The 18,134-nt window shown below is 39.0% G+C and overlaps 2 protein-coding genes across 3 annotated transcripts in view; both read right to left on the bottom strand.

Moving 5' to 3' along the window:
• The window catches only part of LOC115438929 (NACHT, LRR and PYD domains-containing protein 12-like), a 209,562-nt gene that overhangs the window by 166,844 nt on the left and 24,584 nt on the right, over positions 1-18,134 (bottom strand). The gene's annotated exons all lie outside the window — the stretch shown is intronic.
• On the bottom strand, positions 8,474-16,599 carry LOC115438127 (G2/M phase-specific E3 ubiquitin-protein ligase-like). Of its 2 annotated transcripts, XR_003938033.1 has the most exons (10): positions 16,224-16,599; positions 15,505-15,717; positions 14,701-14,836; positions 13,770-14,206; positions 13,167-13,477; positions 12,823-12,998; positions 12,262-12,434; positions 10,955-11,169; positions 10,264-10,679; positions 8,474-9,724 (listed from the first exon to the last, which is right to left on the bottom strand). XR_003938033.1 is itself a non-coding variant. In XM_030161534.1 (9 exons), the coding sequence occupies exons 1-9, from the start codon at positions 16,508-16,510 to the stop codon at positions 10,420-10,422; spliced, it is 2,208 nt and encodes a 735-aa protein (XP_030017394.1). In that variant the 5' UTR covers positions 16,511-16,599; the 3' UTR covers positions 10,170-10,419. The 2 variants fall into 2 exon arrangements, 1 of the variants encoding a protein (XP_030017394.1); XM_030161534.1 differs by lacking the exon at positions 8,474-9,724 and having other exon boundaries at positions 10,170-10,679.

Below are 18,134 nucleotides of genomic sequence, written 5' to 3'. Positions count from 1 at the left end.
TGTGATTTTTTTTTTTTTTTTCTCAGAGTTACAAAAATGTCCATGCATTTAATTTTGGAAGTAAAGAAACGTGTGTTTAAAAGCCAATATCAGAAAGTACAGAAGAGAATGAATGAACCTTAATGCTTTCCAGGTTTGTGCTCCCACAGTGCACCAGAATGCACCTCAGAACATGCAGAATGAAATGCTGTGAAAAGTTGCGGTTTGTTTTTCTTTCCTCCCTTTCATCACTGCCCTAACCCTCAGTTCACTGTATTTGACACATTGATTCAGGTTGGACAGGGGGCTGAGAACGGCCTAAACATACACGTGGAAAGCTTCTAATGTGGACAGAGAACACAGCACTTCAAAGTGCTGTGTATATTTACCTGAGTCTCCATATGACGTTGAAGTGTCAGACCAAATGAAAATGTCAACTCCACAATGGTACAGGATGAAGCTGGAACCTTCTTGTTGTGTGTTTGTCCATCACAGGTCATTCCAGTTCATCTGCTCCTCTCCTGGTCGCTGTGATCGCTCTCATACTGTCACTCATTGCAGTGGCTTTTATTGTCCACAGATGGAAACAGAGAAACAGGAAGTATGGAAACAGTCAGTCAACAGTCAGCCAAGCTGTCCCAGCTCAGTAAATGTCCATATCTGACCATGGATGTGGAACTACAGACTTCTGTGGGAGGAGGGACACAAAAATGGAGCAATTCTCCAGTTGAAGCTGGAGAACTGAAGGAAGAATCCAATCCAATTTGATTTCTCTAGCGCCAAATCCAAACTAAAGTTCTCTCCTGACACTTTACATGTAGAGTTGGTCCAAACCAGACTGAAGCCAATTTACAGAAACCAACAGAATCCTCCAGGAGCAAACACTAGTGAGTGGAGACAGAAGAAGGAGAAACTTCTGGAACAGCAGAAACCTGGAGCAGAACCAGACTGAGGAGGATGGACGTCTGCCTTCAATACAACTGCAGACTGAGGACAATGGTTTGGTTTGAACTAGGGCTGGGCAAGTTAACGTGTTATTACTGCGTTAACGCATTCATTAAAGAACGCCGACAATTTTTTTTTATCTCCCGTTAATGCTGTTCTGCCTTTCAAGCAAGTCTTAGTTCATTTATACATACGGACTCTTATTTTGAAACTCATGCTTTTATTTTGACGCTCCACACGCACTGTGGTGCTCTGTGTGAACTGTGCACGAGCTGAGAGCAGAAAAGTGAGTGAACTTTCAAAGTAATGTTGAATCAAACTGTGTGGAACTCCTGCAGTTCAACGCCTGGATGTGTCAATCATTCTGTTGTTTGTTCAATAATTTCACATGCAAACGTGCGTTAGAAACATGTTTATGACGTCATTTTGGATGTGTTTATTACAATGTGTTATTAACATGTTTAAGCTAATTCGTTTATGCTAGCCCAAAACTTGTGTCCAAATCTGTTCCTGTAGACTCACTGTAAAACTGACACATACAAACTAAATATGTCTGAGTTCTGTTCACTGCCTTAGTACATTTACATGGCATTAGACATTTAAAGGAATGGGAAAAAGACTGCTAGCTCGATGCTAACTTGAATGGGAAAATCCATAGACACGCTAACGATTAGCATTTACAGATTAATTTAAGATTTACGTCTTTTTATCCAGCAACAGAAGTTCACATCAGAGATATTTGATACTATTCATTCTGACAACAACTGAACAGAAAATACTCACAGACAAACGTTTTTGGGGCCATACAAACAGAGTGAAAGGAACGTGTCTGTTAGTTCCTTCTTATGTCTGAACTGACTACGGGAACACGCAAGGACAAAACAAACGTTAGTGACACTTATTCCCACCACTAGAGGGCCCCCTTTGTTTACTCTGAACACCTGAACATCACATATTATTGTTCTTATTAGTATTAGTACTGATTAGTGGGACGAAGACTCCTGTCAATCACTCACAAGTGTAAATAAACATGTGTGGACATAAACATGTGTAACAGTAGCGGTCTGTTCCATGGACATTTTCATTTGAAATGTCTTCAGATGGTGGGGGGGAGAAGGACACAGGTGTTTGGAAGCACTGACATGTGCAGTTATTTTAATCACTGCAGTACTGCAGTCTGAAATATCACTGAAAGGAAATACACACTGGTGATGCAGGCACCCCCCCCCCCCCCCAGTATAACTATGCAATTAATCATAATTAATCACAGAAATCCACACGATTAAAAATTTTAATCGCCGCCCAGCACTATTTTTAACACATCGTGTCCAAATTGGAGGAAAAACTTCCACAATTCTTCCCAAAACAAAGTCCATAAATATTTGGACAGTGAAACAGATGTTGTAATGTCTGTGTCCAAAACTCCAGTGGATCTGAAATGAAACATTCAACATGTGATTGAAACAAGAAGTTTCAGCTTTAATTCAAGGGTTTAATACCAACATACTGTATGAACTTGTAAAACACGTAGACTCAAGGATCTCAGGAAGAGACTGTTGTTCCAAAATGTTCCATAATTTGTTCCACCAGAAGTGTACCTTCACCAAATTAGGAAACGTCTACGTGATGCAAAGGACAAAGACGGTGTCTCTATCTGCCCAGGAGCCCAATGGAATCTAAAGAGCTAAGGTAAAAACCCCAACTGTGAACACAACAGGAGAATGAAGAAAAATTCACCAAGAGAAGGGTTGAGTTTTAAAAAAGGTTCGTCCAGAATCTGGTTTATTAAAAACAGCAAAAGTTTACAAAAATCCAAACTTGTGAATTATCAGAGAAGGCAGTTTACCACTAGTATCTGTATAAAACACACACTTGTCAAAAACAAGGAAAAAGGAGCACACACTTATTTTGTTACAGAGAGAAAAAGCAAAAAAGTCCGCTTACATACATCAATAAGAGTTTCCTTTGTTACTTTTTCTAGTCTTTAGTGACTGTTGGAGACTCCCATTATTCAATGACATCATTCATCGTAGGCTTATTATTGGTTAATCATAGTTTCTGGGCAGAACATGTCAGTCACTCCAGAAGGTAATTCTAAGAAAAGCACATGTTTTTGCATGTGCACCGCTTTTGCTCAACACCTGCACTGTTAGGCTAGCATGTCTGGAGCACAAAAATCCTCCAGTTCATATTCAGTTTGTTCTGCTCTACGCTCTCTTTACCACAACTACTTTCTAAAGCTGTAAAAATAGATCTTTTAGGTAGAATCTGACCTCTGCTCTGAGTTCATCGCAGGCAGGTGTGAGTTCAATCAAAACCACACACACACACACACACACACACACACACAGAGTCAAACCTGACTGTTCAGTACCTCTTAAAATAAAAATACAAGATACAGTTGGAAAATATAACTCAGAATATAACTGAAGACTTACAGACAATAAAAAGACTCTTCAAGCAAAACAACTTTGTAATGTAAAGATTAAGCAGAAAACTAATGATGTTACTTTTCCTCTCCTCCATTTGGGTTCATGATGCATGATGTATGATATTCACCTGACACTAAAATTTAAAGTCACATTCAACTCCCATTTAATACGATACGTTTAACAAACTGTTTTGAACTGACATTTAGTTCAAACAGTAAATTCCTCCTTCATGGTCTCCTTTAGTGTCTGATGTGAAACAGCTGTACCACCAACCCTCACTGTGGGAAGACTTAGACACATGGTTCATGCACTGTTAACAATTCACATTCACATGATCAGTACATTTATGTTCACATGGAAAGGAAACCATTTTCAGTCAAAGTCAACACATCTACTCAAATGGACTTCTTGGCTGTCCTAAATGATTGTTGGAATATGTCGAAGCAAAGCACATTTCTCTTGGATGTCAATCCTTCATGACAGTGAACATTATGCATGTCTGTGTTCTGCACTAATGGACAATGGTAACCTTTATTTTGGCACCGATTGATTTGAAAAGAACAGGATCCTTTACTTCATTCAGATTTATTTACATGACATCCACACAGATGCACTGAACACATCTGAACTCATCTGAACTGTTTTTTTTTGGTGACAGAGAAGAAGAACCAGGGGGATGTGGAATCACAGAAAGGAGAAGAGAAGAATGACTGTGTGAGTCCTGAAAACACACCTGTGATAGAAAGAGAAACAGATGGAGGGAAACGTTCAGAGAAGGAGGAGAATGAGAGGACGAAGACCCAGGAGGAAAGAAGACAACAAGGACAAGAAGAGCAGGAGACAGTCCAGAACCAGAGACAACAAGGACAAGAAGAGCAGGAGACAGTCCAGAACCAGAGACAACAAGGACAAGAAGAGCAGGAGACAGTCCAGAACCAGAGACAACAAGGACAAGAAGAGCAGGAGACAGTCCAGAACCAGAGACAACAAGGACAAGAAGAGCAGGAGACCGTCCAGAACCAGAGACAACAAGGACAAGAAGAGCAGGAGACAGTCCAGAACCAGAGACAACAAGGACAAGAAGAGCAGGAGACCGTCCAGAACCAGAGACAACAAGGACAAGAAGAGCAGGAGACAGTCCAGAACCAGAGACAACAAGGACAAGAAGAGCAGGAGACAGTCCAGAACCAGAGACAACAAGGACAGAAGAGCAGGAGACAGTCCAGAACCAGAGACAACAAGGACCAGAAGAGCAGGAGACAGTCCAGAACCAGAGACAACAAGGACAAGAAGAGCAGGAGACAGTCCAGAACCAGGCAGACCATGTCCTGGTCCACACAGACGGACAAAGGGTGAACGAAGGAGCAGAACTTCAGACTGAGGAGACAGGAGCTCAGGTTCAGAAAGAGGAAGAAAATCATGAAGAACAACTTCAGCTGAAAGCAGAAAAAGAGGAAAAAACAGCAAATGAAAAGTTGGAACCCCTGAAGAATAAACTAAAGCAAATAGAAAGAGAGAAGAAGAAAAGTGAAGATAGAATTTCCAGACTGAATGAGAACATAAAGGACCAAGAGAATCAGCTGAATGAACTGAAAAAGCAAAAGGAGGAGGTGGAGAGGAGACTCCAAGAAGAGGACATGAGGAATAAAACAGAGAAAGAAAGAGAAGACACCATGAAAGACCTGGAGAAGAAGAAGGAAGAACTTCAACAGGAAATACAAAAGTTTGAGAAAGCACTGGAGAGAAACCAGAGAGAAAAGACTCATGTTGAAACAAAGAAGTTAAAATCAGAGAAAGAAAAGAGTGAAATCATGACAAAACTAGAGTTACTGAAACAGAGAGAAGAGGATGAAGAGGAGGATGAAGATGAAGATCTGTAGAAAAAGAACCAACAGCAAGGAATGATGTTTATTCGACCTCAGGAAAGATCCAGTTCTTTTACAGTTGATAATTAGTCTGGATGAATTCTTGTTTTTCTGCACTAAATGTTCATATTTGTAATAGTTTCAGATCCTGTTGTGGCTGTAACTAATGATTATTGGACTAAAAGCTCCTGGTGATCTGCTCCAGTCCAGCAGGACGTCCTCACACAGCTTTGATTCACCAACCAACAGTCTGGAACCTCCAGACCTTTCACTGACCCACTCTGTCTATGGAGCCAAAAAACCACCACTTGAATGTTTCAGATTGAAAATGACAGTTTGTGTTGAAAACACACCCTGAAACTGAAAAACATGGACTGTAAAAAAAATTATAACGGCATCAGAACAGGGATTGGCATTGGTGACGTTTTGCTGAAGTTTAAAACACAGACATTAAATGTTATATTATGTCATTTTTATTATTGTTTTGCATTCTGATGTGTTTTTGAATGAATTATATTATTTTATTTGATGTCACAGTTTTATCAAAGACAGTTTATAATTTTGATGTTTTTCTTTGTGGATCACAGACACTAAACAAAGTTCAACTGAAATATTACACATTTCTACTGCATCACTTCTGTTTGGATCTAATTTATGTCTCCCTTTTTCTCCAGGACCAAGCAGTCATCAGTTAAAATGCTAGAGCCACCGGATGTAAAAACTGAAAAGGAAAGACAATAAAATCATCAATAAACTACTTTTAAAACCAATCATGTTCAGTTATTTTCTATGTGTAAATATGTTTGTTTAAAGTGCTGTGCCATCAAAAGCTACATGTGCAAGTGAAAGTGTTGAAGTGAAAAAGGCGCCTGTATTTATACTGAACAGAAACAAACAGCTGTTTGTTCCAATATGGACAAAAACCTGAATCATACAAACTCCAACAAAATCAAAGTCAGAATGTTCTGAGGTGTCGAAGTGTGTGGGTGTTTTTACTGAGGAGTGGAGGAGAAGAACTGAGGAGAAGAACTGAGGAGAAGAACTGAGGAGAAGAGGAGAAGAACTGAGGAGAAGAACTGAGGAGCAGAACTGAGGAGAAGAACTGAGGAGAAGAACTGAGCAGCTCCATGTTGAACTGACAGGAGGAGAATGAACTGAGGATGTGCTGCTGCTTTAACATGTGTTGATCATCTGGACTCAGCTGATCCTCACACAGTCCTGATCACAGTGACTGTTCCACAGATCATTTCCATCTGAAGAAAGAAGAAAATACAAACACAGATCAGACAGAAATGTTTCCTCAGACTAGGGCTGGGCCATAAAACCACAACTATATAGATGGTGAAAGAACTTTTCCTCATTAGAAATATGAGACATGCTGGAGACAATTTTGGTGGGATTCATTGGTCCGTGTTTTGACAGACATAAGAACAGCCAATCATATTTAAGGAACACCACTGAACCAATCGCTGTAGAGCCACGGCAAGTTCGGTCGACGCCCACAGCACAGGTGTAAGAGCAGCGGCAGCACACACACTAATGTTTGGGCTGAAGCAGGAGGTAAAGAGTGTTCCCTCAGGACTAAATGAGAGCCAGAACTCAGGTGAGCGGGTTACTGAAAAGTAGGGTGGAACCGTTTGGGTTCAGGGTCTGCAATACAATATGGAGGTGGAGCCAACCAATCCATGGAGCCCATGTGAAGAACGCAAACACTCACCTTTCCACATGAACCTTGAGCAGAAGGCACACAGTATATGAAGTTTGACTTTAGGTTTAGAGCAGTTCTGTCAGTTCCACAACGCACCCCCACCTATAGACCCCCGCTATTGTTTGGTGAAGATGGTCTGTTTGGTTTGTTTGTCTTTTAAAACTTGAAAGCTTTTAAAAGTGGAAGAACAAAAATCCTCCAACTCATCAGTTTGTGTTGAAAGACATTCTGCAACACTTCCATTTGGAGAAAATCACATTTACACCAAAAGATAAAGTCCAGTTATTTTATTCAGTTTGTCAGCCCTTTATAGATGACTTTAATATGAAATAAGTAGGCAGACCTCCTCTGACCCCCCCCCCCCTTTTGTGTGTAGGGATGGGAATCAATAAGAATTTAACGATTCTGATTCCATTACTGATTTTGCTTATCGATCCGATTCTCTTATCGATTCTCATTGGCTGAGGGAATAAAAGAGTACAAACAGGTGTGTTTGCATTAACTGTCTGTTATATTTCCATCTGCACAGAAAATAGAACATATACAGTATGAACTAATAAGAAGAACAGATGATGTCAGGCCTGGTTTTTTGGGGTGGGGGTGGGGGGGTACAGTGACAGTGAAACTCCAAACTCTTTACTAATTCCTCTATTGCTGCATTTCCACTACGTGGAACCGGAACTGAATTTAAGTTTGAGAAAAATAGTGATTTGATTTCTATCGTCACACATATCGATATCGTCTGATATGAAAAAAATACTGTGATATGATTTTCTTCCATATCTCCCTATGAGGGGCCGTATGGGACATAATTCAGAATTAGCATTCACACACACACGTGAAAAGCATTCACACACACACATGAAAATGCATACACACACATGTGAAATCATTCACACACACATGTGAAAATGCACACACACACGTGAAAACGCATACACACACATAAAATCATTCACACACACATGTGAAAATGCGCACACACACATGTGAAATCATTCACACACACATGTGAAAATGTGCACACACACATGTGAAATGCATTCACACACACATGTGAAAAGGCATGCACACACATGCATGTGAAATACTTTCTCAAACATAATTTTTTTCACCTAAACAGGAAGGCACTTCACCTAAACAGGAAGGCATTTCACCTAAACCGGAAGGCATTTTACCTAAAAAGGAAGTGATTTGTGCTGAACAGCCAATAAAAAAAAGAGAGAAGTGAACCGGAAGACGCAACTCGGTAAACAGATTTCAACAAAAGGCTTGAGGGAAGTTTCAGTTTTACCTTTTTTCCAGCAATGTATCTTCATCTCATGCTTTTTGTATTTCATTTCCAAACGTTTTTTCTTCAAGCCAAAGGCACTGAAGAAGAAGATATTAGATTTTTTTTAAATAGTGCCTTGCAATGCATTGAGTCACTGCAAAGGGAACAACCTGACAGCTTCAGTGAAGAGAGACTGTACAGACAACTGGATGATCATACAAGGACTCTTTGTACATATATTGCCGCTGTGTCTGGATATGATCACCTTAATTCTGGTGTTAGCAGCCAGTTAGTATCTTTGTATAGATGCTTTTGGCATTTGCTGCAAGATCACTACGCCAGACAGAGCTCTACTAATGGGACACCAAACAACTTGAGACCCCCAACAACCCTGAGTGGCTATCGAGGTCGGCCTCGATACACCATATCTGCCGAACAGATAGAGCACTGCATGTCAATTGGTATGACATGGCAGCGGATCGCATCATGCTTTGGAATCAGTCGGCGAACCCTGTACAGACACAGGCAAATTCTGGGAGTGGAGCCATTACAGTTTTCAGTTTTATCAAACCAGGAGTTGGACACAATTGTTAGTGATATATTACACAACACTCCAAATGCAGGTGAAACATATGTAATGGGAAGTCTTAGATCCCGTGGCTTAAGAGTCCAAAGGTGGCGTTTAAGACTGAGCCTACATCATGTTGATCCAATTGGGCGGTCATTTAGACGTCGTCATGCCATACATCGAAGGGTGTACAGTGTTCAGGCACCCAACCAATTATGGTGAGTTTTGTAAAAGAAGCAATGTACTGCCATAATAGCAATTATTGTGTATTTTGTCAAGCTTTTTATTTATGGTAGCCAAACACATTAAGAAATACTTATTTCTTCAGAATCTTAAGTCCTCTATACTTTTTGCTTTCATTGTAACTGTGATGCAGTATACACATGCTCAAAAGTGGATTCTTATCTCCCAACAGGCATTTTGATGGTAACCACAAACTGGTTAGGTGGCGGATGGTCTTTCATGGCTGTGTGGATGGCTTCAGTCGGACTATCATATACCTACGATGCTTATCTAATAATAGAGCTTCAAGTGTATTGTCATTATTCTTAGAGGGAATAGCCAACTTTGGTTTGCCCTTAAGAGTCAGGTGTGATCATGGTATGGAAAATATACATGTTGCTCGTTTCATGTTAGAAAGAAGAGGACTGAACAGTGTTATTACAGGCGTCTCAGTACATAACCAAAGGATTGAGAGACTGTGGGCAGAACTCAATAGAGTTGTAACAAGACATTTTGCAAATATCTTTAGCTTCATGGAAGAACATGGGTTACTTGATTCATTGAATGAATTACATCTATTTTGTCTCCATTATATTTACTTACCAAGAATTGAACAGGCTGTGACAGAATTTATGAACCAGTGGAACAACCATGGCCTCTCCACACAAGGAGGGCAGACGCCTCTTCAGCTGTGGCATACAGGTGTCATAAACAACATTGGAATCCATCCAGCTGTAAATGGTATTTTTGATGTTGATAACTATTACGGCATTGATGAAGAAGGACCCTTACCTGAACTTCAAACCAATAACAATGTTCAAAACAACAACAATAACAACAACGGACAGAGATGAGAAACGCCAACTGTTTGTATGAAACTTAAATGACAATGAAAATAAATGTCAACTTGAGCTGATGTCATATCAATTGCCACTGTATTTATTTTGGCATTGATCTAGCTGATGTCATCATATCTATGTGTGAACTGATGTCAGCATATTGCTCTATTAATGTGCCAAGTTTGAAGTAAATTGAAACAAAATTAATGTTTTTATAGACATTTGAAATTTCACCCATTATAAGTAAATGAGAGAAGAAAAAATATTTTAAAAATTCACAAAAAAATTTGAATTTTAACCTACTTTTCCCAAAATGTAATCAGATCCATTCTGGGTCACTGGCAATCTATAAACCCAATTTGGAATGAATTCAACCAATAGTTTTGCTGCTAAAGTGTTAACAAACAAACTGAACCAAAAACAATAACCTACCCCTTGCCTTCCCTTTGGGGGGTGGAAAAATAGGTCTGCACCCTCTGACTGGAACCAGCAAGGTGGGCATTCAAATGCAACTAACAGTGGCCCTTTAGTTTTTTAAGACAGACCTAGACAAGCAGAGAAAGAAAGGTAAAATAGAGTATGATGTGTTCATGCCCTGCCAAACCCATATGTGTTGCCGAGTGCGAAGTCAAACTTCTCCTTGAACAGCAGGTATGACACGTGTAGTGGTAACTTGATACAGTTAACACACGTGTTGGCCATGGGGAACATTGGTGTACAGGAGAAGTCGTCATCTCCTTTGTGAATGAACTGGATGGAAGGGCTTGGTGAAAAGCCAATGGGTGGTACAACAGATGCTCCAGTTGCGAAGGCCAATATTTTCTGTAGTTTGGAGGGCCCTTCCTCCTCTTATACAAGGAAAAAAAGAACATCAGTGGTTGTAGTTTTTATGAAATATTTACAGAGAAATTATCATCAGCTGAGAAGACATATTGGATAAGTCCATTTATATTACTATTATTATGTGATTATATATAATCAGAATTTTATATATAATCAGTATTTCACACAACCAAAGAATCAAAAAATGTTATACCTCTTACAGTATTGATATCCTTTCATGTCTTCTACAACCTGAGGGTGAAAATTATACTTCAAATGGAATAATAAAAATTTTAGTTACCCTCTGCATCCTGGAGATAGTCTCTCCAGAATGTAACAACCATCTCCTCAGCAACTCTCTTGTTGCTTCCTTCAGGAGACAGATGAATGCTGAACAAATCATCCATCAGGTCAGCAGTCAGTGGGCTTGGCTCAAAGCAGAACAAAGGACGAAAGCTATCAGGATGTCTTTGGATTTTCTCCAGGACCCCAAGAGTTTTTAGTCCCTCACAGAATCTGTGCACAGAACATATACAATTGCATTCAACATTTAATTGTGGTTGCTAATAGGCCATAATAATATTGTGGCCATTTTTCTTTAACATCAAGCTCTGGGAAGGAAATACAAACTATGATATGGAAGGAATAATGTAAAGTCATAAATATGAAGAGAATCAGTCAAATCACTATAATTTTCTGCTTCCCAAATGATGAGTTACTGAAAAAGTAATGGATGTTATAAATCTGGAGGTGTATCGGCCAAATTTTGAAGATAAAACAAAAATATTTAGTCATGTGTTAGTTACAGGTAACTGCATTCAGCCTCTTCTTACCATTATATAGTGACATCTATTTAATTCTGAAATATTAGGGCACATTGGAAATACATCTCTTAAAGCCTTTAGATAAAAAGCACCTCATTTATTCAAGCTCACGTCACAATATAAATTTTCTTGCTGTCTCTTCAAACTACCTCAAACATATCCTGGTTATATTATTACACAATGTGTACATGTATTTGTCTCACTGCTACACATTTCTGTGTGTAGTTCTAACAGATTGCATCCACGAGTGTATTCTGTTTTATAAAATGATAGCAGGATATACCTGCTTCCAAAAACTGTGCAAGCTTAAACCAACCAGTGTATTTTAGTTCCAGGGTGTAATGCAGTTTTTACTATGCGTATTTATATTTTTGAATGAAATAAATGCCCCTCCAATTATTTTATATCACACTACATAATGTCTCTGTGTGAGTACTTGAAAGCTAAAAATGTAATTCAAATGTTTTGCCTTTTGAGTCATTTTTCCAAATTGTCACCATTCACTGCTTTTTCAGTTGTGTATCTTTCAGCAAGTGATTAAATGGTAATGTCATATTCTCCAAATTTATAATACTAGCAACTGGAAACATGGCAATATGACTTCATTCCTTCCACAACAGAACTTTGCATTCTGAGAGTGACATCAGAGGTAAAATGGCAGCCATGCAAATATGGTGAAGTTTTTAATAGAAATCATTTTGTTATGTTTGTCTGAAGTCATACTGGTCAATTAAACTCAGATTCCTATTCTGAATAACCTGACAGGAAACATCCAACTGAATACCTTTGAAATGGACACTGCACCCTGTAGATAACCTGAAACATGACAATGTCATGCACCAGTAGATCCCTGTCTCCTACTGACCGCATAGGCCTCAGGCATCCTGCATTGGCCAAATAGTCAAGTAGAGGAGCCTTTGACTTCTCAAGGTCTTCAAGAGTTGTACTTTCAGATACCTAACAGGAGCAGCAGAATGTTGGTTAAGGAGGTCTCTTAGTTTTACCCTTTTAGTTGAACACAATTATTAGAGGTATGTATAATTACATGACATCCAAAGGCACCCTTATACTTTGGACATTTTTCAATCACATGGCTAATCATGTCACAAAATACAAGGACAATGTAATTTTCTTATAACATTGGTCCACTGAGTAGTTGTGCACGTCTTTCTAAGAGACCAATTGGGAATATAGCAATGGGCAGACTGGCCTGGTGTGAAATGTCCTATGCCCTCTCTAAGTGGTAACTAATGAACAAACATCTTATTGTAGCCTAAACATTATGTAATGTCAAATTTACTTCAACTTAATATCAACTTCCATTTACTTCACTTTACAAACTGACCTTTTTAACTTTTTCCAAAAGTTCTGTGTCAGCAATATCTTCTAGGACTGGATTGGCTGAGCCATCAACCAAAAGAGAAAATACTGTTGGGGAGAGGAAATTTGGGGGTGGACCGCCATGTACTAAGCTAACTGCAATGGCTCTGCCAGCTATGTAGTACCAGTCCTCTCTTAGAGCTGCAACACAATGGAAGACAGAGAAATGGAATATTGATAAATACCTAATAATACTACATAAAAACATGGAGATCATTGTATTTTTGTATTATTTACAAATCAGATAAAAAGTTAATTTTAAATATAAAATGGATCCCAGCATCCATTTTTTGAAAAGCAAGTTATTACCAGTACTGTCCAGAGCCAGGTTCTTCCTGTTTTCTTTTCCCTCAAACATGGAGGACATGGCAATAGTCTCCATCAGCAGCCTCAAAAACTCTCTCCTTGGGCCCCCCAAATCCACCCCTTCCTCAATTCTCCCCATGTCATCTGAAAATTTTACACACATTCTGTAGGTGGGGTCATAGGATACCCTTTGGAAGCCTCGCTTTGCCCCATCCCAGATAGCAGCACGGTTTATATTGAATTTGCACTGCCGTTGTGTGCAAATTTTCCTTGACAACTCCTGCAGTATCACATCAACTGGCACCTTTTCTGTACTGTAAGAGAACATAGGAAAACAACAGAAATGCAACAATACCATATGTTTTGTAACATGATGCATTCTCTGAAATCACGGGAATAAAAAAAAAAAAAACATATAGCTTTTGGGTCTGAAAAAGTTTAGGCAACATTAATCTGCATTCTTTGTAATTACCAGCAGAGGGCAGCTACTCTAGTGTCACAAAGAGCTAAGTGTAGTCTCAATTATTCAGTTATTAATTATTGGATCATATCATCCTCAGTAGTAATTCCTATCTCTTAAGCTTACGTTCTGTGTGTGCTACTTACAGATGACTCTCCAAACTAGCTGTTATCGCTTTGTTTAGTTCCTCGTCATCAGAAGATTCATCAGAAAGACTAGCTACAACTGTTACATATGAGATGTAGTCTTCATCACAACCAGGAGCAGAGTTGCCATCACTTCTTGCATTATCTTCTGCATCATGTCCACTCGTGCCAGGAGTTATTACTTTGCAGTTTTTGATAGTACTGGTGGTAATGTTATTGGCACCACTGCAGTCTTCATTAGCAGTTTTAGTGCGATGGTTGCCATCTCCACTGTGACCACTATGACAGCCAAACTTTGCAGCAGACCTTGTGGTAGCCTGCCCACTTCTGCCCATGGGGATTTGTGGACCAACTAATTCAACACAGTCTTCATCGCTGTCACCTGACATTGCTCTGGTAGTGGCGTGGGAAAGTTCATTTTCATCATCCATGTCAGTCTTAAACAGATAAAGATAGTTGACCATTAAAATACAGAAAAAGCAAAAAACTGTAATTTTGAAATTAAAATCTTAAAAATAAGTTACTAATTTTGTTCACTCAATGATACCACTAGCAATTTGATTTATGAATGCCAATTATCTTAAAAAAGTCTATTATGTGATTATTATTTTTTTAAATAATAAAACTTATTGATTTTTAAAATGGGACAGTTCATATTAATGAACATTTACATGTAAATACAAGAGATTATAGCCATATGGCTAATTTCCATCTCGAGTCCCATTGGCACTTAAAAAAATTACAGATAACGAGATACCACAACTGAACAAAGACATACAAAAAGAAAAACAAGCAACAACACATAGTGTGCTCAAACAAAGAAAAACAGGGGGACCAAGGCAGCCACCTAGCAAAATGTTATTAAGGTTTTCACATGATTATATTGCAGATATCCCATTATTGCTGTTACACATTACGTAAGACAACTTACTAAAAGGGTCGTTGATGGTCTCACATAGAGGGCTTTGGATTTATAAACCTTATGGAACATTATCCCATTCAGCTCTTGTCCCTCCTGGAGTTTTGGGGTCACCAGCTTATTGCCACAAGACATTAAAAACTGGATGCTAAAAAGGAAGATGAGGGTATTATAAAGACAAAAAAAACAACTTTAAAATTATGTAGCTTAACCAGCTATTGTAGCCTATGTGTACATATGTGTATGTCCCTAGTTCCTTGGTCCTATGATCAGTGGGGGCTGGTCCATTCTTGTAGGTTTGCCAGGTTAACATTGATGTTAACAGCATTAATCCTAATTTACGTTGTGAATCGAGAATTATTGTATATACTCCACTGCATGGCACACTAAGACACAAAACTACTACTACTTGTTTACCCAATTACTGAATCTGCTGCAACAACAATATAACACACCACTATTAATCCAAATTGAATTTATTTTACTTACTTTCAAATTAGTAATTTGGAAACACAAATACAGATTGGTTCCATAAACTCATTAAATACTGTTAAATTACATAATTTTGAAAAAGTTGAACATTCTGATAACTGGCCATGGCTCATCTGATGAGTATATTATGCACTGATTGTGTATTTACATATCCACAGTGCCCATATGAAAGTCTTTTATTTGTACAGAGCATGTAATGCAGAAGTAAATCTTATTAGTTATTCCTAATATCACTCTTCTCAGGGGTCAAGGGTATAATAACAGCAATATTAGAGATGCTTATATTATTGTTATATACAGTCTGGAGAAAAAAATAACCATTACCTGACATCTTCTGGAATGCGCCCACCAAAGCCATCCCTGATGTGTTGTACAATTGTCTGATAGTCCCAGGCCTTCTGGAATTCAAAGGCACTGAGGATGTGCCCATGCTTGTGTAAACGTAATTTCGGACCTTGCTTGCACACAATTCCCCATGATGGATTGGGGAGTAGTATCACGTCATTGTGGAAATTGCCATGTTGCTGTGTCTTCATTCTGAAATGCAAATGTAACTATCAGACATATGTGGTAACAGCAAATGCAAGTCATATTAATTTTAGAAACATACATACAAACTTGTACAAACCAATATGTTACAGAAATAACATTGTCCTATAGCTATTTAAAATCTGTTGTTAACAACCTAAATTACTCTACTGTTGCAGAGTAATTCTAGCTCTTTAAGCACAGCGACAAACATTGAGCTAACTTTGTAGAGTGACTGGCTTCCCTATAGGTTCAAATTAAGACATACAATAGCATATTGTTACATAAAAATACGTATGCGATTCTGAAAGCGTGCATTTCACCATTCAGATCAGCATGTATCAGTATTTAACTGCTATGCAATATTATTACCTACTGGAATATCATGACAAATGTAAGAATGCTAATACGCTAATCTGACAAAGTATGCTGCACTGACAGAACACCCGTCAGTGATGCGTCAAGAAATGTATTTGTTGTTGCAGTCCTAACTGGTTTATAATAACTGTTATTACCTTTTTTTTCTTGAGCAGGTCGTCCACGAACTAAAGTGCTTCTGTGCTTGATAGCGTGGCGTACATCCAGGCATATTAGCACCTAACGGTAGAGGCGGAGATCCCCTGGTAGCACCGGAGCCGCTACCAGCCTGATGTGACGGGAAAAGCATTGCTAAGCGGTTGTCAACGGATCCGACCGAAGTAGTCGGCTGCTGGCCGTCTGTAGACGCATTTGCCAGAGTCTGCGTAGATCCTAACAAACTCTGAAGTAATGTCGCTGCTTCTGATAAATTGTTTGCTGACATTACAACGAGCGGGTCAGCGCCTGCAACACTGTAGTTTCCGCTTCTCCGCCTCCGCCAATAAAAAAGGAGGAGGGAAAAAGGTTTCTCCACCTTCCGATTACAGTGAAATGCCTTCCTGTTCAGGTAAAATGCCTTCCTCTTTAGGTGAAAAAAATTAGGCTTAAGAAAGTATTTCACATGCATGTGTGTGCGTTTTCACATGCATTTGTGAATGCATTTCACATGTGTGTGTGCGTGTATTTTTACATGTGTGCGTGAATGCATTTCACATGTGTGTGTGCGTGTATTTTTACATGTGTGCGTGAATGCATTTCATGTGTGTGTGCGTGTATTTTCACGTGTGCGTGAATGCATTTCATGTGTGTGTGCGTGTATTTTCACATGTGTGTGTGAATGCATTTCACATGTGTGTGTGCATGTATTTTCACACGTGTGTGTGTTTTCACGTGTGTGCATGCATTTTCACATGTATGTGTGCATGTTTTCACATGTGTGTGCATACATTTTCACGTGTGTGTGTGCGTTTTCACATGTGTGTGAATGCATTTCACATGTATGTGTATGTGTTTTCACATGTGTGTGTGAATGCTTTTAACATATGTGTGTGAATGCTAATTCTGAATTATGTCCCATACGGCCCCTCATATCTCCCAGCCCTAACTGAGACTTTTCTGAATTTATTCAAATGACAGAAGAATCAATAAAAATAATCAAACAGACTTCTAATCATGGAGGTGTTCACCAAACCAGCACAAACTGACATTACTTACAGTCTCTCCAGTTTACAGTGTGGACTCTGAACAAGGTCCTTCAGTTCTTTAACATCTGAATCCTTCAGGTTGTTCCAACGTAAGTCGAGTTTTATCAGATGTGAGGGATTGGACTTCAGAGCTGCTGTCAGATAAGAACAGCTGATTTTGGACAAACTGCATTTCCTCAACCTGAATAAAGAAAAAATGATGGAGATTAAAATTAACATTTCAGTCAAATATATTTAGGTTTTCAATATGAATGTGAAATATTCAACATTCAACAGTTTTTACTGACTGTAATTTGTGAACCTGCAAGAAAAATCAAACATTAAATGGTGTCAACTATACAGTGGTGAGAAAAACTCTGTGAACCCTCAAAGTTTTCTGCATGAATTGCTCATAAAATGTGATCTGCATCTCAGTCACCAGTATAGACAAACAGAATGTGTTGAACCCAAAACCACACAAACTATTGGAATATTTCATCTGTTCACTGTGCACAGCTCTGAAACCCTCACAGTGGAACTGGAAAAAGGAAGTGAACCCTGAAACTAATGATTCTAAAAAGAGATAACGAGGCTGACGCTGTCAGAGGACGATTAGAGTCCAGAATTCCTCAACATGAATTGGAATCAATGAAAGCAGATGTGAGCCGTGCATGGAGCCACTGTGACTCCTAAAAACACTCAAAGCTCTGCAGTTGGATGTTCACAAGAAGCATCTGCTCATGTCAACCAGATTTCACAACACAGATCTGAGAAGAGCTTCAATCCAGAGTTGCTGATTTGCATGTGAGTGAAGGGGGCTCCCTCTTCTGCCTGCCTGCTTTCCTCTTCCACTTCCTGCCTTTTCTGCACAAATACAAGATCCAA

Source organism: Sphaeramia orbicularis, chromosome 18 (assembly GCF_902148855.1).
Source record: "Sphaeramia orbicularis chromosome 18, fSphaOr1.1, whole genome shotgun sequence".
NCBI classification, from domain to species: Eukaryota; Metazoa; Chordata; class Actinopteri; order Kurtiformes; family Apogonidae; genus Sphaeramia; species Sphaeramia orbicularis.
The sequence above is the reverse complement of the archived record's forward strand: the minus strand, read 5'-3'. Positions and strand labels throughout refer to the sequence as shown.